Source organism: Rosa rugosa, chromosome 7 (genome assembly GCF_958449725.1).
Source record: "Rosa rugosa chromosome 7, drRosRugo1.1, whole genome shotgun sequence".
NCBI lineage: Eukaryota > Viridiplantae > Streptophyta > Magnoliopsida > Rosales > Rosaceae > Rosa > Rosa rugosa.
In genome coordinates this window covers 30,122,920-30,147,275 of record NC_084826.1, presented here as the reverse complement: position 1 = coordinate 30,147,275, position 24,356 = coordinate 30,122,920, and the positions used below count along the sequence as shown (strand labels likewise).

The following is a 24,356-nucleotide window of genomic DNA, read 5'->3' as shown; positions in this document are numbered from 1 at the left end:
CAAGCGATGTGGCAAGAGCATGAAGATCTGAGCGAGCAGCGCCTAGCGGCTTTAGATAACCTAGTGCTGGAAAAACAGCGTATCGCCCGCGCCTATGATAAGAGGACGCGTGGCCGTAGTTACAAAGAGGGTGACCTGGTTTGGAAAGATGTTCTGCCCTTCGGCGAGAAATTGACCGGTCGCGGTAAATGGACTCCACGCTGGGAAGGACCCTTTGTTGGTCACCGCATTCTGGAGCGCGGGGCTTTTCACCTCAAAGATTTGGATGGTGATATTCATCGTAATCCCATCAATGGGCGGTTCCTGAAAAAGTATTACCCTAGTGTTTGGGAGTTCGAAGATCCACCCGATCAACCTTCTTCCCAGACTGGGGGGCAACCATAGTCTTCATTGGCTCGCGTCATCCATACATTTCAGCCTTTCCTGTGGCCTCATTCTCATGTCTTTTCTTCACCTCCGAACACTAGGGGGGCAACACTCTATACGTCTTGGCCTTAGTTGTGGCCAATTTTTTGTTTTTGTTGTAACTTTATTTATTCCATTTTTCGTGACAATATGTGTTAAGAATATATCCATGGCCTATACCTGAGGCCTTATTTTATAACAAATTTCCATCTTGAATTCAGAAACATTCATTCATAGAATGGCTTTGCGGCCAAGAGCAGTACAATTTGAGACAATTACATTAGGATTTACAAGGCCAAAGGTGGCTAAAATCTTAAGAACTGCAGGTATTTCAGATCTTTTAAGAGCTTCTGGATATTGCGGCAGGAAGTGGCAATAAGGGAATCACTCTGCCTTTCTTCACCCCTGTCTCTCGAACCCGGGCTGCAGCGGCTATCGTCTGTACTGGGAGGAGAGGGAAGGAAATAACTCATCCCAAACCTTCTAGTGGATTATCCTCCGGGATGGAGATGGAATCAGCGCAGAGGCGCAGCCCAGTTACTTCATCTACCTCCAGGGGAAAAATAGAAGTCGGCCTGATAGACATCGGAGGTAAACTGCGGAAGAAGAACGATCGGCCTAAAGTGGCCTTCCGCCCTTCTTCGTCCTGCTCCACGCGAGAAATATGAGGAGAGGGACTCCTCAGAATCTGGTTCTGCCGCATTAGGAGAGCCGCGTGTTCTTCAGTCTAACTGAAACCGGGGAATCCCATCTGGAGTTCCAGAGACCAAAGACATGCGACTGGACCTGAGATTAGGCCATAAGACCTACCCAGGTATTGAGATTAAGCCATAAAACCTAAGGATTTGAGGTTAAGGTTGAGATCGTGAGGAAAGGATTTCAGAAACAGAAGGAAGAGAAGTGGGGCTTGCGAAACTATTACTGGGAAAGCCATATTTACTTGTGTGTTTCACTTCTCCAGAGCACAGGTATTTATAGGACCAATCTCAGTGGCCTCAACCGTGCGATGGGCAGTTGAAGTATTTTCAACGCCATCAATAAGAGTATCGATAGAATTGAATGCTAAGACCTCGGAAATGAAGGTAATTGAAAACGCGTGGGAAGCGGGGCAATCTTCAAGGATGTAACCGCTTCATTTCGAGATTATCTTTTCAAACAGTTTCAATAGCAATAAAGGCAAATTAAACGCTGAACTGCTTGAAAATTTGAGCGTATATATATTTGGGCCAAGCAATGTGGGCTAAATATTTAAATTATTAATAATAATATTGTTCATACAAAATGGGCCTAATACTAGAGTACTAGAGGCCCAAAAGTCGTCGACCTGCATGAGTTAAGCGAAGGAAAAGTTCGTCCAGTCGAAAGCTAGCATCCGCAGCAGCTTGTGCGGCTTGTTGGGCTGCTACACGAGCTTGGGCTAGTTCTTGGAATAGCATCTCGAAAACGGCAAGGGGTTGTTCTAATTGAGGCTCCGCGTGGGCAAGCCTAGCAGTGACATCAGTTAATCGGGCCTGAAGAGCCTGAATCTGGGACCTCAGATGATTCCTCTCGAGCGTCAGATCCCTGATGAGATTAGCCTGGTCACCCAAGAAATCACGAGCAGTGTCCGTTTGTTGAGTAAGGGTCTGGTAGTGTGTTTCAGTCTGCCTAGCTTGCGCGGTCGCGACCGCCCTCTCATTGAGCCCTTGGGGGAGATCTTGTAGCAGTTGGTCGACCTCTTGAAATTGGTCTTCAGTAATGGCGCCCTCACGGAGAAGTACCCTCAGATACTCCAAAACTCTCGCGGGCGCGCCAGGAATCAGAATATCAGGGCCCAGGAGGCGACGAAGGCCTTCTCTGGCATCATCTACGACCCCAGGTGGGGTCACTTCGAGCACACGAGCTAGCCGTTCTAAAGTGGACGGAGTTGGTTGCTTAGCGACAAGGGCCTCAAGAGGCTCCGCGACAGGTATTGCCTCTGGCACTGGTTCAGGAGGTTCTCCTAATTCCCCGGCTCCAATGACTTGGGGGGCATAGGGGGCAGGTTCCTGATCAACCACATTGAGAGCAGGCTCAGCAGGATCCTCAGCCTCGGCCGCTATCTCTTCGGCTACCGCGTCCTTGTTTGGAATGGCATTTGGATCCTAAAAGGAGATATTGTCAGAATAATTAAGCCAGGAAGTAATGATAAAACATTTGGTTAAGAAAGGTACCTCCTCGATTGGGGGCTCTCGCAGAACGACTGCTGGTACTGGCTCTGGATTAACTTCGTCAGAGACTGGAACTGAATCCGGCGCTATCTGTTCCAGAACAGGTGTTGAGTTCGGTTCTTCGCGAGGTGCAACTGGAAGAGGCATTCTCTCTTCGACCTTAGGCGAGCTATCATCTATGACTTGCACTAGGATCGGGACCAACTACAAATTGTTTGCAACACCGGCAGGTGGTGGAGGATTATTGGAACCAGTTGGCGCTAGGACCTGTGAAGTAGATGCGCCTTGACCAGCAGCTGAGGATCCTTCCCCAGGTTGCCTCGACGAACCTGCAAGCGAGGAACGTAATATGGTCATACATAGAATAAAAAAAAAATATTCCAATACGCACTTTTAGTATCTTACCAGTCGATCAGCGATTGGTTCATCTTCCGCCCATGGATCAGTTCGAGGATCAGAGCGACTGCGCTTTCGGGCCAAGATGGTGTCGATCTGCCAGGGTCGAAGGATTAGACTTGATTTGGAAAGAAAGCATAGAGGAGTTAAAACAAGAAAATCTTTACTGTTTGCGGGTCATCATCATCAGAAGAAGAATCTTCGACTTCAGGTTCTATCACCAATGCCTTTTGCTTTTCGGACTGGCCAGTGGCCAGAGAAGCATTGACTGCGCGATTGCCAGAAGGTGGCGCACTTCCCTGGTGCAACAAAATTTGAGTTAGAAGGGAAGAGCGAAAGAAGGAGCAAAATACAGGCGAAGATACTTACCTCTTGGGGGGGCTCGCGAATTACGATACCAGCCTGGGTCTGGCGTGGGGCTCGAGCAGGTCGCGGAGCCAGCTCAGGATGAGGAGATTGTGTAGCATCTTCAGGAAAGCGAGCGAGTAGCTCAATGTCAGTAGCATAGGGGTATCTCAGTTCTTCGAAAATGGTTGCGAAGAGTTTGTCATACCGTTGTCTCTAGCAATTGACAGAAACTTCTGCCCACCATTCCTCATATCCTTCTTCAGTCCCATCCACAGCAGCAATGTTGTTAGCCCAATCGGGAAGGTCAACCAGTGCAAGCATGCTTTGTACTGGCGGAGGCCCAGAAAGGGGCCCAAATCTACGCCAAGAGGTGTTGTAGTTCCAGGCGTCATACAGAGGGAATCGCACTAATTGGACGAGGCCGAATTGGTGAGCCAAATGGTTAGGAGCGTAAAGCTCATAACTGAGTTCTTCGGCAGCAATCCTAATGTCTGAACAGGAGATCGCGCGGCGAAAAGCCAAGCGCGCGCGATCGCTGTAGCGAGGAGCGCCAGGGAGGAATCCATTTTCAAGCGGAGTTGGGAATCTTCTACCCAGCACTAAGTCGCAGTAGGGCATTTCATGCTGAAGGTACAGATATGTGAAGCACTCGGAGTAAGGAGGAGATGAGTACCTTTCATCGCAGCTGAGCCATTGACCCAAGAGTTGGTCGGCCGGTGGAAGCAGCGGGATGTCGTCGCGACGAAAATATGGGAAATAGGTTTGAATCCAGAAGTCAAGGATCCAAAAGGGGCCAGAAATGCTAGTTTCAAAAGGATGCATGGTGGCCTGGTACAGTGTACGATAGAGGGCGCCCAGCACTGGTTGTCCGAGCCCAACACAGCGGCCGTTGTAGAGGGTCGTTGCCAGAAGAGTCCAAGCGTCGGTGGGCTTACATGAGGAAGTACAAAAGATGAACTTATAGAGCCAATACTCTAAGAAAGCAATTCTGCCAGTCGCATTGTGCTCTCGGCGGTAATAGGCCAGCCACCGTGGATAAGAGCCGCTATGAGCTCTGCGACCGGTTTGAGTCATGGTTGAAGTAAAGGCGACAGAGTCGAATTGGCCATGCAAATAAGGCTCGCCATCAATGGGTAGGCCGATGATGGTGAGAATATCCAATAAAGTGATACTCATTTGACCAAATCGGAAATCGAAGGTGTTGGTGGCGGTGTTCCAAAAACAGAGAAAGGCAGCGAGCGGTGAACGATTGCCACTGCTCGGAAGACAAAAACAGAGATCAATAGTGTGAGCGATACCTGCCGCATTCCAGCGAGCCAGATCTCGTACTCGCGCTTCGCGATACCAGGAAAGCTCCGCCGCGCTGATGGAGAATGGCCAATGCCCTATTTTTGCTCGATGATTCTGGGCACCCCAGCTGTTGAAATCCCTGGGAGTCCTTCGGAGGACTGGGATGGGTCGACCAAGGGGCAAGCCGTAGAAGGCGATAGCGTCGGCTGGGATAGAGTCTCGCGGCGCTGGACCCAGTCCGACATGGTGGTTTGGGAATCGGAGGAGCAAGGGTCTCTGGATAGTGGTGTGGAGACGAATGCGGGCACCGATGCTGGTTCTCCAAGAATGGGCAGCCTGTTCATTAAGTTCTTCTTCTTGGTCGATGACTATCTTCTTTGGGGGAGCCATTTCTGGATTTCTGTGAGGAAGATGTTGGCAGTAAGAGGGTTTCTGGGTTTAGGAGACTAAAAGAGTTTCTGATGTGACAGGTCTGAAGTAGCTGTAGGTTTAAATAAGAGATTTTGTGAGGGAAACGATACGACAGAAAGGCGTTTTCACAAACGAAAGGACGCAACCCTCATTAATGATATCATTTCAAGCAATAGGCGTGTCGTTTTAGTCCCCTTCAATCAGTTACATTTTCGCGGGCCTGATTTCGGGGCCTGGGGGGCAATGTTTGAGCCCAAAAGTAATTTTGGCAAGATCTTTTAGTGGATTTAGCACAGCGGGCCGATACCTGCGGCCCAAAAATAAGCCTACTTGGGTTTGGGTTACAGCTTCGCCCATTCCGTGATCCATGAGGAAAACGAAACCTTATTGGAAGCAAGTAGTAGAGATTGATTAGGAAACTTCAATCAATAATCATTCTATGGCAAGGAGCAGTCGAAACCCTAGGTATAAATACCAGGTTTCAAGGACAAACCAAGGACCTCTCTGAAATCAATCAATCCTAGCGATTACAAAGCCTCCCCGGAGCGAACCTTCAACCTTGTTGAAACCCGGTGACCGCGCGTCAGTCCTAGTCTCTCCAAGAGCCGACTGTCAGCATCACCAGACCAACCCGGCGATCGTACTTCCAGTCCTAGTCTCCCCAGGAGCCGACTGCTAGTGCTACTGCCACCGATACTTCCAGCGAAGCAAGGGTAACGCCCTCGCAACCCAGCGAAGCTAAAGTCACGCTTTAGCAAACCCTGTGCTTTCTCCAAACTTCCCAGTGATTGCTCTGCTCAACCTACAACGTTGAGTATCGATTCGGTGACGCGAAGAGATCACAACCAAAGTCCTTACCAGTAAGGCAAGAAGTCCTTTTCCGGAAGGCAGAGAAAAGAGCCTTGTGATGAGGTTGGTGCTCTCCTCGTCCACAGCGCTTGATTCAAGAAGTCAGGTCAAGGGATTCCCGACGACTGCACCCCACGGTGCTGGCACGCCTGCGCACAAGCTCAAAAGAGACAGTTTGCAAGTTAACTGGTTTTTGTGTCAAACAGTACCAAGGACCAGTGATGCATCAATCGGTGGTATGGTTAAACGAACACACCTCAAAATTATACAGAGGCATTATGCACCGCAGTATTCATGGTTGACCTTGCCTTTGGACGTATACTTGAATTTGATCTAACCATACGGACGCCGCTGAGAATGCATCACACATGGTTTTGTTTCTGTTGGAAAAAACTAAAGAGATTGAGATCTGGAAAGTTGTATGTTTATTTTGTATTTAAGCGTGAATATGCTAGGGATTTTCAAAGAGGTGTCTCTTTTTGTTATTTTTTTGTTTTTTTTTTTCTTTTGGACAAAGGATCTAAATTAGAAATATAAAAAACTTCATACATAAGAAACTTCATTAAAATACTAATAGAGCATGAAGTTTTGGGTTAAACAGTTCACATTTTCTAGTCAAAATAGAAATCCTCTATATGTTAGCTAAAGCACAAACAAATCTGGATATTTAGCCATGACTTGAGTCTCCAACTCCCATGTTGCTTCCTCGATACCATGATAATGCCAGATCACGTTCACGAAGCGAATGTTCCTACCATGAAGAATTTGTTCATTTTTATCAACAATTCTAACAGCTTCTCGTCATAGGATAGACCTTTGTGAATTTTCAAATCTTTCCAATTCAAAACATGTGAAGCATCTTCATGGTTTTTCTTCAAAACAGAGATATGGAATACATCACGGACACCGGATAATTTAGGTGGAAGTCTAGCACCTGTTCCCCAAAAACTTAAGCTGTGTTAGGAATTAGGATATAGGCTAAGTCTTATACTTTTTAATTTTTTTACTCAAGCTCAAAAGACCCCAAGATCACCAATTACTATGAACTCAAAAAGCAGAGAATCAATCGTCCCTTGATGTTTTTAAACATATAGGCCTACAGTATTGAAAGATAATGCATTTGATGCTTTTAAAATCTCCTGCTTTCACATTTGAAATGGCTCAATTACGGTCACGTTTGGAAGAGTGAAGGTTGTATCACAAGTTCACAACATACTTGATAGGGAAGTAACAATTGGTGATCATAACTACAAGGTACAGCATAGAAGTTGGTACCAGTCAAGTAACAACATATATGCAAGATATTCTTTAGTTTGAATTTACTAGCCACCTAAAAAGTTACACAAGCAAATGCATTTGTTGCTAAGAAAATATACTTAACACAAAATAATTGACTCCTAGTTGAGGAGACCAATTACAACTTATAGCACCCAGTAATTGTGCTCTAGTTATTTCTTATATGTTTAATTTTCTCAAAAGTGATTATGTGCAGACTACTAGACTTCCTACATGCATGTCAGAATAGATAGTTACGACTCACATGTCAGTGGAAGTAGATGTTTCTGGCTTATCTGCTAGACTTAGTTTGGGATTGTTGTGCTGGGAGAAGAAGCACTTCCGAACTTGCTGTGAGAAGAAACAGCTAAGTGTTTGGTAAACTGTTTTTAAACGTGCTGTGATCGAGAATGAAAAGCAATTTCTGAGTATTTGGTAAGTTGCAAGGTAAAAGTGCTTTGACTTGGTATAATTACCAAAATGGTCATACATACTAAAATACATAATTTTGTTTTTTGATTATGTAACCATACCAAATAAAAAAAAAATATCATGTATTATCCTTGTACCCTTGCTTGGACCGAATTAAAGATTTCTTTTAAACCCTTAAATATGTATATTATGTTTTACACAGAAAAATCTTATAAACCCTCAAAAAGACTTCTCATGTATTATCCGTGTTTTGCACAAAAGCAGCTCCAAAAGCTATGATTTGGTTGCTTCTCATAATCAGCTTCGGGGAGAAGCTATTTGGACCAAAACCAAACCAACTTATAGGAAACTTTACCAAACACCATACTGTAAGCCCAAAAGTAGAAGCAGCCCCAAAAGCAGCCCCAAAATCAATCCCAAATATTGAAAGCCCAAAAGCAGAAGCAGCCCCAAAATCAATCCCAAAAGCAGAAGCAGCCCCAAAACCATTAGTGATGATAATGGTTTTGACAAGAACTCCAAAAATATAGCTTCAAGGCAAGTGCTGAAATCCTTCACTCCTTCACCCTTTATTTTCCGTAACAATCTTTCTTTTTGGCTGACATTGCTTTTCGAAGGGACAATTGGTTTTATTGCTTTCGCTGTCTCCCTATTGAAGCAAGTGGTACATTAGCTCAAATATATGCTTGCAAAATATATCAGGTAATGAATAAGAATATGTCCATCTTTTCTATTGAAAACTAATTCTTCTTCTTCAGGACATGAACTTCAAACATCACCTATCGACATGAACAAGAAAAAGTGGATAATATGTGTGACCAAAATCGCGACCTACATGATGACAAGATGCTGCTGAGAATAACCTCCAGCATTAGACAGTTAGAGTTAAGTATATGATATTTACAAATTAAACTAAGGCCTATAAACTTCAGCATCACTAAACGACATGAGCACCTACTGTACAACTTATAGCACCCAGTAATTGTGCTCATGTTATTTCGTATATGTCTACTTCTCTTAAAAGTGATTATGTGCAGACAACTAGACTTCCTAAATGCATGTCAGAATAGATAGTTATGACTCACATGTAAGTGGAAGTAGATGCTTCAGGCTTATATGCTAGAATTAGTGATGATAATTTTTTTGACAAGAACTCCAAAGTGTTAGCTTCAAGGCAAGTGCTGAGATCCTTCACTCCTCCTTCAGCGTTTATTTTCCATAACAATCTTTCTTTTTGATTCACAATGCTTCTCGATGGGATAATTGGTTTGACTGCTTTTGCTGTCTCCCTATTGAAGCAAGTGGTACATTAGCTCAAATATATGCTTGCAAAATATATCAGGTAATGAATAAGAATATGGCCATCTTTTCTATTGAAAACTAATTCCGCTTTTTCAGGACATGAACTTCAACACCACCTATCGACATGAACAAGTGACAGTGGATAATATGTGAGACCAAAATCGGGACCTACATGATGATATAAGGCTGCTGAGAATAACCTCCAGCTTTAGACATATGGAGTTTAAGTATATCATATTTACAAATTAAATTAAGGCCTATAAACTCCAGCACCTACAGTAAAGATGAGGAAAAGATTTCATGCTCAGAATTGTACATCCATTCTTCTACATGGTAGTTGATTCCTATTTGCCAAAACCAATATTTATAGCAAATAGAGTTATGTATCATTTTGTTCAAATAGTTTACTTTTATTTGATTATTCAAAAACTTTTTGACTTCCAAAAAAAAAGTTGGAATATATGCTGACCCGTATGTTGAAGTTGCTGTTTCTCGATTAGTTGTTATACTGAAAGAAGACAATGGTTTTGAAAGGAACTCCTCATGATCAGCTATAGGGAAATTGCCGAAAACCACCGGCCATCTCATTGGAACAACAGTATCCCTAAAGAAAATGATACATGATGTAAACAAAGGATAAAAAGTAGTATTAGTAATCATATATGCTCCACCTATGCAATTGAAATTTCTCTGACCCAAATTGATGGAATAACAATGTATGAAAAGAAAAAATTTGAAACATCACATACCTGTCAATGCATTTGTGACGGCAGCGGTTCATCTTGTCCACTGTAAAATTCCCAAAAACAATGTCAAGACGCTTTGCTAGTTCTGGTATATGAGAAAATGGCAAAATATCCAAAAACTTCATAACTTGGATGTAATGTGCATTCTCCTTGAGAATATCTACAGTCCAAATGAGATTCAAGTTCCCTTTGATTTTATACTTCTCTAACAGTTGAGCAGAAGTCCTATCATGCACTAAAGTTCCTTTATCCTCGAGAGGTCGGCGCCATCCACTCGAAAGCTTGGTTAATAAAGCCAGGACATCCCAAAGAATCACAGTGTCTTTAATTTTTGTTATGGAGTTCAAAAAGTCACGAGTGAAGCAAACCTGTGTGGGAAAGAAAGAAGAAATAATTATATGTCATGCAACTATTGATGAGGAAAACACAGATGTGGAATATTTTAACTACTGAACAGCATACTGCATTTTATTAGAGAATACACAGATGAATTCATTTAGCAATGTAATTCCCCATTAATCTATCCTGTTTACTTAACAATTTTCTCCCTCTTTTTAGTAATGTTAATAGATGTTAATAGACCTATACACTCAATAAATGGCTGATTATTGTATGCTATGAAAATGTCAAGTTCACAATAGGGAAAGATTCGGGAAAGTAGCAGCACACCTTCCATATGGCGTTTTTGAACAGCATAGAGTCGATATTAAGCAGAGTATGAAGTTGGTCAAGCTCCAGAAGGGCAGCTGTAATAGCCTGAGTCAACTTGCTGTCTTCATCAGCATTATAAAAACAGTTCCGTTTCTTGGCATCAAGGACTAGCTTCTTCCAAACAGTGTCACTAGCAATCAAAGTTGACGCATTCCCCAATATCCAAAGGCAATACCTACATAGAAACAATTGCAGAGATCAGACATGTCTGAGATGTATCATATAGGATAACTACAATGAAATTTTATAGATAGTACCTTGCACGTGTTAAGGCAACATTTGCTCTTTGCCGGTTCGACAAGAAACCAACTGACCCATTCCCATTACATCGAACAGTAGATATAATTATCACATCTTCTTCACCACCTTGGAACCCATCAACAGATCGGACACTTACGGAGAATCCAGTATCAGAAGTTTCAGTATATTTTCTGAGTATCTCTTGAATTGCATAAACTTGAGCCTTGTATGGTGATATGACCCCAATTCTAACTTTCTTCTTTGTTCCAATAAATTCTGTGGCAAAAAAGAAAAAGTAAAATCCAATTTTTAGGTCTTTGCAATGTATCACATAAATATAAGCATCGACCAATTGACTACAATAATTACCTTTATAAAGGCTTGCTACTATCCCAGAGACTACAGCAACCTCCACCATATTTTTCTGACTAAATCTGTGATCAAATTCTTCTTTTCCATTGGCTACATTTATGAAGGAAAAGGATTGGTACATTTTTCCCATGAGGAAGCACCTCTCATAGCTTCTTTCTTTGACATTTGGACCATCTACTATCTGGTTGTCGTAGAACTCCCTTTTCGGAAATAAACTGATGGAAGGATGCATCCTGTACTGGACATTGAGTAGGTGCTTCTTGTGTCCCAGCTTTGCCAGCCTTCCAAACAAACTTCTTCCAAAATCAGCACTTGCTGCAATCTAGTAATTTATCACATTTATTTAGGTGCTGTCACTATAAACACCGATCACACTGTGAAAAGAATGGAAAATGTAGAGGATAGAAACAAAACCTTGCTTTCAACCATGGCAGGGAGTTGCCTCTCATCTCCTACAAGGATAGCATGGCGGAGACCAGATAGTTGTAAAGGAATTGCTGATTCACATTCTTTAAGCTGAGCAGCTTCATCAATGACCAACAACTGCAGTGGTCTTGTCCCTTTTACAACATGCAATTTGGAGGAAGTTGATGCAGTACAGAATATTAAGCAAGCATTTTCTAGGCAGAAGTTCTCTAATGCATATTTGTTAATAGGAACAGAGAATTCCATTGGAAGCGACTTTAGTGTGTTTGTACACTCTGTTCTCAACTGCATAAGGCAACCAACAACGCTTCCTGGAACTTTGAAATCTTTGATTAACTTCAACCCTTCATTAGCAACACCAATAGTATGCAATGAAGATTCAATAGAGTTGAGCAAACCCAAAGCTCTGACCATGTCCTTCACCACTTCGAGTGAAATACAAGAAGTTGGTAAGTGGGTGTACAAATTTACCATACATTTCTTCAGCTCCAGACCAATTGAATCAAATTCATTCTTCATAAACTCCTCAAATGTGAACGGATAATCTTCATCTCCATTACGTTTTCGATTATCCTCCTCATTTTTTTGTGCATTCTGTTTCTGCTTTTCAGCTCTCTGTTCCAAATACAAAGAATATTGTTCCTCAGGATCATCAAGTAAATGTATCATTGATTCTAACAAATGTCTCCACCCAGATAAAGGGACCAAACACTTTATGAGGATTTTAACACGATGATCAAGAAACATGTCACGAAGATCATTATTGTTGTCAATCTTCATTCGCTTCTTGTTACCAAAGAGAACTATATCTCCAAGTCCATACCTGCCATACTCGAGTGATTGGTTAACCAATCTCCGGAGTCTTGCTGCTACTTCTAGCACCGCAATATTGGTGGGAGCGCATGTGAGAGTTCTGCACTTTAACTGAAAGAGAGCAAAGAGTGTCACACTCATTGTCTTTGTCTTGCCAGTACCAGGAGGACCCCATATTAATTTTACAGAATTCTGGTGATGGCATTGAGTCAAACTGATACAGTTCAAAACTGCAGCTTCTTGGGATTCATTTAGATTTTGAGAGAAAATTGTAGGCCATATAGCAGAAATGCCAGCATTGCATTTGTATTTGGAGAACCAAACTGAACAAGAATCCCCATCCTGTAAGGAAAAAAAACAAAAACAAAAAAGATAAATATATTGACAGTGCGAAAAGTATAGACAAATTAACTGTCGAGGGAAATTTTAGATGAGTTTCCATATATAAATATATACATCTGACTTGGGTTGCAGAACTTTGCTAATGATATTTGTATTTCCCTCTTCTGAGTTCAAAGCCTTCCATACACGGAGATTTGTTGTCAAGTTCATAAGATAGACAGCAAAAAGTGTTTCTCTCTTGCTCTTATGCATGTCTGATTCTCCATAGTTGATGGGCTTCGATGATAGTATTTTGAACTGGAGATCATCAGGAAATTCATCAATATCATTTGCTTGATCAACATAAGCGATTAGATAGAATCTTGGAGGGCTGTTCAAATCATCAATGCATTTTGGTCTAACATTTGTCAAGGCAATGATATCTCCAACCTGTGGCTCATACATCAGTCCTTTGTGATTCTCATCAGTTTCTGTATCTCTCTTATACATTATATTGTAAAACAAGTCACCAGGATGTTCAGCTGAATCTACGATTGTCAAAATTTCACAAGTAGGTGCATGTGACAGAGTCTTCATATTTGATAGTAAATCAGCATGAGTTTCCTCAACAAGTGAAGGAATGAATGATTTCTTGTAACTCGTCAATGTCGCAAATGTGTCGGGGATCCTCTGCACCTGTTAAGTGAGCAAAGGAAAAAATAAATTGACCTAAAAGATAAGCACTTCAAACTAATTCAATCAATCCAATGCCACTAGTAGATTGACTCAAAATGCAGAGCCAATATTATTGGAAGTGCTATCAATGCAGAATCAAACTTACCTTACTATAAATGCAGAGCCAATATACTGCAGAGTTAATAAACTATTTTATTACGGAAATCTGAAAATTACTTTGCAATATCAATATGACATTTTCTGCCACCATTTTGATTGTAGACTTCAACTAAATCTGACTAATAGAAAGAAAAGAAAAGAAAAAAAAAACTGAAAGTTTTGACACAATTCTCTTTTACAATAATGAAAGCACACATTTCCAGTAGTTGATGCTGAACAAGATAGCAACTTTTCTTTCTGAGAACTGGGCCTTAAGCAAGAAGAAGTACTCGTAAATTGTAATAAAGACATGAAGGAAATTACTCAGACAAACCTGATTTCTGTAAAGATTTTCATTGAGAACATCCCAAATAGACCAAGAGAATACCAAACCCACTAGGCTGCTAGTATCTGTAACTTGTTCCTGTTTCAGCTTACTCTTCATCCCCATTAGTACTCTTTAGTCTCTTACTCAATGACTCACTAGCTACTTGATCCTACTTCATCATGAAGACAAAACAAAATTGTCGCCCACTCGATGAACCCTTTTCATTCAAGTTTTCAAGGGTTAAGATCAAGAAGGCATCCTTTCAAAAAAAGATCAAGAAAGCATAGCATGATGAAGAGAGCACAGTGAAACTCCTTTTGCTTTTTCCATTTTGTAAAAGGAGAAAGTGTAAAACAAAGAGACGCACTTTAATAACTCGAGAAAAGAAAAAGACAAAGGCTCAGCTTATTAAGGAACCCAAAAAACACGCGAATCCGAATTAAATGAGAATTAAAGTCACAGATTCGAAAAAATGGTTTATATTCTTTTTCTTAGAGAAATTCAAGGGGTAAGGGTTTCCTATCGAGTATGAGTTCCGAAGAAAAAGTCACAGATTCAAAAAAGATAATTATATTCTTTTTCTTTTTCTCTCTAAGAGCAACTCCAACAGATTTCCTATAATTTCTCTATTATAGGGAAGCAAAAGTTAAACTTTAGCATTTTTTTCTTCTCCAACTCTAAGAGCAACTTCAATAGCTTCCTCATATTTTAATTTTTCTCTATTTTAGGGAAAAAAGAGCCTCTTTTGATCCAACAGATTCCCTATAACTATTTCCATTTTAGGGATAGTGAGGAAAGAGAAAACAAAATTCCCTAAATTCTAAGGATGAATTATAGAGATTCTAAAGATTACTGTAAAATAGAGAATCTGTTGGAGTTGGAGAAGAAAAAGAGGCTAAAGCTTTGACTTTTGCTTCCCTATAATACAAAAATTATAGGGAATATGTTGGAGTTGCTCTTTCAGATTCTCTATTTTACAGCAATCTCTAAAATCTCTATAATTTTTCTTTAAAATTTTAGAGATTGCTGTAAATTTAGGGAATTTGGTTTTCTCTTTCCTCATTATCCCTAAAATGGGGATAGTTATAGGTAGGAGCAAAAGAGGCTCATTTTTTCCTAAAATAGAGAAAAAATCAAAATATGAGAAAGTTGTTGGAGTTGCTCTAAGGGGTAACCCTTACTTATCGAGTAAGAGTTCCGATAAACATTCAAAAGCTTACCCCTTTAGAGGGGAAGAAAAAAATAATCTTTTTTATTTTTTTTAATTTTTATTTTTTTATTTTATTTTTATTTTTTAAAAAACCCATAACTCACCCACGGACCCACCCTTACATATGCCAGTGGAGAATCAAACCATGACCTTTACAATATTAGATTTATAACTTACTAACACGTCACAGCTCATTGGCTTTTTTGAAAGGAGAGTTGTTAGTATAAGAATTTTATGTGTTGCCATTCTCTATACAAAACAATAAGTCTAAGGCCCAGGTTAGAAGTTAGAAATATGGGTGTTTGAGGTGAAAACTAAAGTTATTAGAATACAAGATCAAGACCCAACTGATCTTTGTGAAGCTCTTAAAGGTTAATCATTCATTGGATATCATAGCATCTTTATTTCTTGGTTGTGTGTTGTCGGGATTGATATCCCTGTTTCTATTGCGAATATACCTGAGTGCTTGGGTCGCATAGTCTTTAATTGAACTAGCCTTCCTTCACAAATGTTCTGCATGTGTCAAATTTTTTTTTTTTTGAGAAAATAAAAAAGAAAATATAATGGAAGAAAACAATTATCGCAGGAAAAAAGATAATGGGAGAGAAAAATGTATTGTAGGATTTTTTTTGTGTATTTATTTTAATAAAAATATATTTATAATTGTCATAATTGTCCTTATGATTTAATTAATTCTTAAAGTTTTTTAATCTTTTAGGGTCATTTCAGTTATATTTTTTGATTTTGGCTAACAACACATCTTCTCTTAATAATATTGTAGTTCTAATATCCTTCATTGTTCAAATTCAAGATATCTCACATATTCTATGCCACTTTTGTGACCAATTTCAACAGTTCTTTGACCTTTTTAAATAGAATATGACAGCTAGCAATTTAGTATCTAGGCATCTAGCAATAAAGAGCTCCTTTCCAAAAGATTTAATTTGATAAAAGTTGTCCAGTTACCCTTTGCATTTTACAGCTAAGGAAATTTCCAACTTTATTCGATCAGTATTTATACCATAATCGTGGGCATCTTTGATAAATACTGAAATTAAAGTTTATGGTTGAAGTTGAACCACATCTCTTATGCTTCAAGTTGTTTGTATTTTCTCCAATCTATATCCTGATCTTGTGTCCAATTTCCCTTTGCATTTTGTAGCTTTTCCAACTTTATTCGATCAATCTTTTATCCAGTTTTTCCATTTTTAAGGTTGAAGTTGTGCTTTATGCTTTCAAGACTTGGAATTTTAGAAGTGCTTGATGAACAATACTGTCACGCCCCGAATTTCGAATAAAGAAATTCGAATCCGAAACGCTATAACCTAACAAGCCCAAACAGAACACTCATAAATTTTTTCATTTAAACTAAGCAATAAAACAAATCGAACTCACAAATGTCAATACCGACTCGTTCTCTACAGTCACATATTACATCACCAAGTGTTTACAAATTAAACTGAATAACAATTCAATAAGTAACACACCCACCACACTCACTACACAACGAAAGACTAAAACCAAAAGTACACTTCTACATCCAAGCTACGACAGCAACGAAACCTCATCTTCGACGACAGTTACTCTGACCTGCACAATAACCCCTACACCATGGAATAGTGCACCGGGTTGAAACAACAATCCCGGTAAGCTTTTGCAAGCTCGTATGAGTAAACTCAATAACCACAACAAACACCTTTTCGACTCAAGGAAGACAAATCAACACAAAGATTATTTCCACAATCAAAATCCTTTTCTTTTTAAGGAAAACACAAGTCACCACAGTGACAAACCAAACCGAATCATTTGTAATCTCAACAACAAACAAAGAATTCACTCTTCTTTTCTCTCAACAAGAAGCATTTATCACCACAATCACATAATAAAACATTTCTCAACTCACTATGAGTCTCAACCACAATCGCAATCAGAAATTAAACTAATAAAACCAGTAATCCCTGCATAGAAAATTAGTTCAGGAGATCACCAAAAAGCACACAATCCAAAATCATAGTAATCCCTGCATTGTCCGGTCACTGGAGATCAGTCACTTGTGTCCCTTCTGCTGCCAAAGTGCCTCCTCAACCCTGTTGAGCCCCATTAAGCCTCTTCATTTATTTGCAATTGCTAGTTTAGTTTCTTCTTCTATTGTCACAGTCTAGTACTGTTTAATTTGCTGAAATTATAATCTTTTCTACACTACTGCTTTACAACTGGACAACATGCATTCTGTAGTTGTAATTGGCCTGCATACTTAGAGAAGCTTTCCATTATAAATGAAGGGAGAGTCAAGCAGCTCTGTTTTTAGGTCCATTTTCTATTTGCTTTCTGTTTGTTTAGTTGGTGGTGATATAGGGTTGGCAATACTTGGTTCAGATGTTTAAAGCAGTCATTGCAGTAGTTTAATTAGTAAGTCATGTGATTTAATTGGTCAATTAGGGATCCATATATGAATTACACAGTTAATTTCGTTTGATGTGAGGCCTAATCATCCTGCTTTTATCTTGGATCAAATATGTTGATGATTCTTTTGGACTTAGTAGTCGAGGATTTGCATTATAGGGAACTTGGACTTCATAATGGGATTCTTCTTAATGTGCTGCTTCAATTTGAGTAATGTAATATTCTTTATTCTCTCAAGTGAAAGAGGTCTTAAAGATACTAAGTTCAGCTGGAAAAGAGGTGGGAGATATTGCTATCAGGTGCTCACTCTCTTTGAGTTCACTTTCATAATTTGTCTTTTACTAGATATTTGTGTGTGTGTGTTCTTGATGAGAGAATGTATAAGTTGATTTTAGGTTCTGATAACAGTTTTGGGTCCCTAATTCCTTATCAACTTAACCCAAAGCTAGCTTCTTGCTTTCTCACTATTTCTCACTTCTCTAATAAATTATGCACCCAAAGTTCTTAGTGATGCGGTTCAAGATGTGCAGTTTGTTCAATTGCGTAGTGATTATGGCTGCGTTTTTGGTTCTGTGTTCAATCAATTTCTACGCATTTGGTCCTTCTTCTTCTTCAGAGACCACCATGCACACCAACAATTGGACTGTTCTGGCCTGCACCTCTCGCTTCTGGTAATTCAAAGCTTCATTTTAGTTTGATCAACCTGTATTTACAGTTTTTTGGGTAAAAAATTGATACCCATGTTGTAACTTTTGGTTATGAATCATACCCTTGTAAAAAGTTGCTTGCTTTAATTGCTGATCTTCTCTGAGAAGTGAAATTTGCAAAAGTTGGGGTGTGTTTCATACTTTCATATGAAACTTATAAGGTCTTAGTTTTGACGTCTTGGACATACATGTTTGTATCCAAATTCATGTTTAGTTGCTTAAGTTGTGCACTATCAACAATGCAAAAGAAGAGAAGTTGGAAGATATGCTTCATGTGACCATAACCATTTTCTGGTTTTGGAAGCAAAGTAGTACCAGTATTCTAAGTTAACTTAAGCTCAGGAATCGGTTTAAACTAGTGCAATAGCCAGCTACTTCGCAGCTGGGCAGCACTGAATGAAGCTTCTGTATCCACATAATTTAGTGTTGTTGGAAGTAAGTAACCACAGACCACAGACGTTTCATCTTATGTTCTGCCTCATGACTTTGTTTGCATCAATACTTCAGCTTAATCATTACTCTGGCAATCAAAAGGGTACTAAGACAAGTAGTTACATCTCAAGGGTTCATTCTATGCCACTACTATATTCTTTAAGAATCATACTGAGGTAGTGCAAAAATCTTGAGTTGTAATAGTTCTATTGAATGCCAATTTGACTTTCCGATTCCAAATGTCTTTTGTTGTCAGGTTTAATTATCGACACATGGCCAATACTTTATCCTTGTACAGGTAAGCACACAGGTCTTCTCCTCTTAATTGATCTTCTTTTCTTTTCTTACGTAATTATGTTTTCTTTTGATATAAAGGACAGTTAAGCGACTTGGAATACCTGATGAGATGATAATACTTATGCTGGCGGGTGACATGGCCTGTAATGCTAGAAACAAGTACCCTGCCCAAGTTTTTAATGATGAAAATCAGAGACTCAACTTGTATGGAGATAATGATGAGGTGAGATGCCCTGATTATAGGTTCTGATATACGTGTCTACTTGGGTACTATGTCAATATTGTGAGACTGAGAACTGAGAATTTAGGTCAATCTGATTGTTTCTCCTTTTGAATGTACTTCTGCTCAATTTATTTTCTAAATTTCTTTTTCTTCTTTTGGTTATAAACCAAATCTTTTTTTTTTTTTTTTGAGGGCAAAGGAAAATTCCTGTGATCGAAAAGATCATACGACCGTACAAAGTCATTTGAGGAGATCCGAAGATCACCCATTACATTCATTGCTCCACTGACCGTAGTCAGGCACACTTCCCAAAGGAAGATGCAAAAACTAAAATCCTAAAAAAAGAAAATGCGAAACAAAAAATCCAAAAGGAAAATGCAAAAAACAACTAACAACTTGTTTAAGGAAAACCGAAATTGAAAGAGAATTGAGTCGTGCTTTCATTGATAATAGGGGCCTCTTTATATAGAGGATTACAAGCATAGAGATAGAGTTGTACATGGAAACATAATCGTACATTGATTGTATCTCCTAAGATTCTCCGAGAATATCTCTAATATAAATCAAGTTTTTCTATTGGAACCTCCAAATTTATTTACTTGACCTCTATGCTTTTTACACCTCTTATCAAATTTTCAAATACTAAATTTACTCACTAAACCTCACTAAACTTCCTCAAATAACCTCACTCATATAATTTGCAAACAAATTATTATCTTTAAAATAAAAAATTTAGTCATTTCAATGATTTAATCACTCTATAAATATTAACTAAATATACATTTCTTAATCAAACTTGAGTTTGAAAAATTAATGTCTAATCAATAAGGAAATGCCATGAACTATTATGTTTTTTTTTCTATTTTAGCTGTGCAAAAAAAAATGAAGAAATCATTTGTTTTTATTCTCAAAAAAAAAAAAATCATTCATTTTTTAATGTTTTTTTTTTTTCTGTATTTTTTGTACCACATGATTAATTATTTAAATATTTTTAGTTTTTTTTTTTTGCAAATATAATGGATTGACTTAGATTTAGGTCATAAATCATAAGAGGATTTATTTTGTTTTCCCTCATTAATATGCGTTCAACATATATATCATACATTTTTATGTCACATGATCTTAACCATATTTTTAATTCTTATTAAATATATATGAATGCTTTAATGAGTATGTAGTGAAATTGGAAAATGAAAATAGATAAGGAAAATAATAAGGAATACAATCTAATATTATTGAATTGGAAAGTCTACATAAAATAAATATAATATTTTTTTGGTATAATTATTGTCCTTAATAGTCATTTTATAGTAGGTTATATATGTCATTTAATAATTCATAATAGAGTGAGGTCAAGTGAACTATTATGTTTTTTTTTTCTATTTTAGCTGTGCAAAAAAAAATGAAGAAATCATTTGTTTTTATTCTCAAAAAAAAAAAAAATCATTCATTTTTTAATGTTTTTTTTTTCTGTATTTTTTGTACCACATGATTAATTATTTAAATATTTTTAGTTTTTTTTTTTTTTTTGCAAATATAATGGATTGACTTAGATTTAGGTCATAAATCATAAGAGGATTTATTTTGTTTTCCCTCACCAATATGCGTTCAACATATATATTATACATTTTTATGTCACATGATCTTAACCATATTTTTAATTCTTATTAAATATATATGAATGCTTTAATGAGTATGTAGTGAAATTGGAAAATGAAAATAGATAAGGAAAATAATAAGGAATACAATCTAATATTATTGAATTGGAAAGTCTACATAAAATAGATATAATATTTTTTTGGTATAATTATTGTCCTTAATAGTCATTTTATAATAACCATATATGTCATTTAATAATTCATAATAGAGTGAGGTCAAGTGAGCAGATTTGGAGGTCCCAATAAAAACTCTCTTTTGCCTATTTCAACTAGAGCAAGTAATCTCGAGTTTGGGCTCCCCAACCTAGGTTCGAACCCCGAAGCTGTCAAAGTGGCCAGGCACTGTGCTGCAATGCACAGTTGGAGCATTTCACATGCGCTGAAGGGGTTTATCTTGGGCCTAGGAAGCCTTTGGGTTCCCCTTGACAAAGTCAAAAAAAAAATATATATTCTAGATTTAATTGAACACTCCCCCTTGTGTCGCCCAAACGTGGTACCACTCTCGTTGCCTCATTAAAAACCATGCCGAGTAACAAAAACCCAGTGGGACAAAAAATAACCTCGATCGAAGGGGAAAAAGAGCACAACACACCCTTCACGTTTCGAGACCATACATGTAGACATCTCCCCCTAATGTCTACATCTCTCCCTGATGACTACGGTCATGGGAGTTCGGATAACTTCCGCAAATGATGCTACCAACATGTTTCCCGAAAGTGGAATTTAGGCAATGACTTAGTGAGCAAATCTGCCGCACTGTCCTCAAATTGAACCTAGTTCACTTTAATCTTGAGGAGAGTCTGTTGTTGCTGATTATATTTTGTGTGGTCGCTTTTGATGTAGCCTTGCTTCAAAACAAGCAACATTATCCTATATGCTCGTAGGCTCATCTGTGGTAGACTTCAAACCATAATTGTTCGAACATGCGTAATTATGGATCCAATCCATATACATTCACGAACCACTTTGTGAAGAGCAATAATCTCTGCATTGTTCGAAGATATAGCGACTAGGGTCTATTTCTGTAGACCTCCAAGATATCACAGTCTTTACCCATGGTGAACACTTAACCAGTTTGAGAATGACCTTTGTGTGGGTCAGAGAGATACCCAATATCAGCGAAACCTTCCAAAACACATGTCGTTTTGGGATGGGGATAGTGGACGCAGGCCAGTGTTGGCAACATTCCTGGTGTGTGATGGGTCCGAATCCATCATCTCTCTGTATGGATAGAACAAGCCCATATCAATCGTACATCTCAAGTACCGAAAGATATCTTTTACACCAATCTAATGGCGTCGCGTTGGCACAAAGCTATACCTTAGCTAACAAGTTCATGGAAAATGAGATGTCCGGTCTTGTGCATTGAGCTAAGTACAATAATGCACCATTGTACTCAAGTAAGGCACTTCTGTCTCTAGCACATGTTCGTCATCATCCTTCAGATGAAGAGGATCCTTTTCAGGATCAAGACTACGGACGATCATGGGGGTGCTTGAAGGTTTGATCTTGTCAAAATACCTAAGCATCTATCAACACAATGCTCAAGTTCCAAACCGAGACATAATCGTGTTTACCCAAAATCCTTCATCTCAAACTCGGATTTCAAGTGTTCAGCGGTTTCCCTTAACTCTTTAAGGGCTTCTAATGAAGATCATGTCCAACATGAACCACGATAGAATCCGAAACTTGTTATGGAAACGCGCGGGCATATCCCTTCCCAATCAAGTAGTCACTTTAGTGAGCGTTTCAATCTTATTGCAAACGCGCTCCGTGGTCTAGAGCCACTTGACTTGGGTAAATGAAGTTCACCATGAACCTTCATGTATATTCCGTATCTAGATCCCCATAAAGATACGTAGTGACCACATTCGTAAGCTACATGATCAGTTATTTGGAAACTACCAAACTGACAGGGTAGTGGAGTGCAATGACATCCATTACGAGAGAATATATCTCATCGTAGTCGATTCCAGGGCGTTTTGTGAGAAGCCTTGTTCCATAAGGCGAGATTACCATATCTTTTTCTCATCACGCTTTCTAACGAAGACCCATTAGTCAATAGGTTTTATGTTAGGAGGTGTTGGCATCACTGGCTCAAAAACCTTCCTCTTCGTTAGAGAATCCAACTTAACTTGGATCGCATCTTTCCATTTAGGCCAAATTTCTCTACGTTGGCATTCATTCATCAACGGAGCGTGGTTCGATATCATTGGACTCAACAAACTCATGCGCAAAGAAATGCTCAACTACATCATTAATTATGATGGAGTTTCTATCCCACGTCTCATGTACACTAGTGTAATTTTCAAAGAGCTCTATATTCTCAGGAATAGGTTCTGACGTTAATTGAGGCGTCCCCCAACGGTAACCTTAATCCAGACGATTCTCATGAGATGGATTTTGAGTGTCGATGATCCAAGGATTAGGTTGTGCCAAAGCATCCTTCAAACCCACGGGCCTCCCACACATCCTAGCTGGGGCCATGGCCTGTAACACCAGAGTGCCACTCTCTGTGGCGTTGGCGCTATGCCTACCTCTGTGTAGGTGGCGCTACGTCATCTCATAGGGACGTCCTTCCTTGCAGGAATGTTTGCAGCAATTTGTGTGATCTCGTCACTTTAACGGGGATCGAGATGAGACATAGTGGGGACAGGCCACAACAATTCCTGTCGTTCCTGCTGAACATCCGTGTTCTTATCTCCCCCTAACGACGGGAAAACTGTCTCATCAAAGTGACAACCAGCAAATCTAGAGGTAATGAGATCACCTTGCAAGGGCATTAAGTGGCGGACGATTGTCGGAGTCTCAAATCCAACGTAGTTGCCCATTCGTCTGTAAGGACCTGTCATAGTGCGCTGGGGCGGCGCAATTGGCAGATAAATGGCTCACTCAAATGTGAGTAAGTACGATACTTGTACCCAGTCACTAGCTGTAATGTAGAGGTAGATTGAGTGGCGGTGGGTCGTAGACGAATTAGCATAGCTGCATGCGATATTGCATCACCCCAAGCGGATATAAGGAGATTGGTGTGCATTACCAATGTCCTGACTACCATCGTAGTCATTTTCGCGAGACCATTTGGGTGTGTTCATGAGAATATGATGTCCAACATCAGCCCCATTGCAATAACCATTGAAAGTCTTCGATGTAAACTCTCTAGCATCGTCAAGTCCAATTGACGAAATAGGATGATCCGGGGAGTGAGCCCGTTGTCATATGATATTTGCTAGGAGTGTAGCATAAGCAGCATTACTAGTGGACAATAGCACAACACGTGACCAGCGTGTTTGCTTGTCAACCAATCATCATGAGATATTTCAACGTCCGCAAGTTGGTTGAATCATTCCACAGAATCCCCATGGATTCAATGTAAGAACAGATTGAGTATTTTCATATCCTTTGCATAGGACGGTCTCAGTCCTAATTTCCCTAAGGAACGGGCTTTGTAAAACAAGCGAGAGGCTTTAGAAGCAACCAATGAGGATTTTGGTTGGGCTTGAGCGTCTGAAACGCTATTTGAAGCAAGTTGGTGATTGCAGCATCACCTGGGACGCCATCACCATGATGGACGCCATCCATGGCGTCATGGATAGGGACTGCGCCAGCCCTAGGCTGGTGGTGGACGAAGGCGGTGCCCTAGGCAGCAGTGTCGGTCACACTTAGTCCAGGAATCAACTTTTGATTCATGCTTCGTTTCGCTCTAGAGAAAGGATGTCCATGTGAAGTCTTTAGTAG

At 39.4% G+C, this 24,356-nt stretch overlaps 2 protein-coding genes across 2 annotated transcripts; one reads left to right on the top strand and one right to left on the bottom strand.

The window, feature by feature from the left end:
• Nucleotides 1-7,702: 7,702 nt before the first annotated feature.
• On the bottom strand, nucleotides 7,703-14,073 carry LOC133720466 (uncharacterized). Its single transcript, XM_062146795.1, has 10 exons — nucleotides 13,695-14,073; nucleotides 12,662-13,222; nucleotides 11,381-12,547; nucleotides 10,964-11,288; nucleotides 10,612-10,870; nucleotides 10,313-10,529; nucleotides 9,647-10,011; nucleotides 9,367-9,501; nucleotides 8,681-8,884; nucleotides 7,703-8,244 (listed from the first exon to the last, which is right to left on the bottom strand). The coding sequence occupies exons 1-10, from the start codon at nucleotides 13,809-13,811 to the stop codon at nucleotides 7,947-7,949; spliced, it is 3,648 nt and encodes a 1,215-aa protein (XP_062002779.1). The 5' UTR covers nucleotides 13,812-14,073; the 3' UTR covers nucleotides 7,703-7,946.
• Nucleotides 14,074-16,722: 2,649 nt separating this feature from the next.
• LOC133722189 (uncharacterized) lies at nucleotides 16,723-19,110 on the top strand. Its single transcript, XM_062149011.1, has 3 exons — nucleotides 16,723-17,972; nucleotides 18,697-18,738; nucleotides 18,816-19,110. Exons 1-3 carry the CDS (start codon nucleotides 17,791-17,793, stop codon nucleotides 18,985-18,987), a joined length of 396 nt encoding a protein of 131 aa, XP_062004995.1. The 5' UTR covers nucleotides 16,723-17,790; the 3' UTR covers nucleotides 18,988-19,110.
• Nucleotides 19,111-24,356: the final 5,246 nt, after the last annotated feature.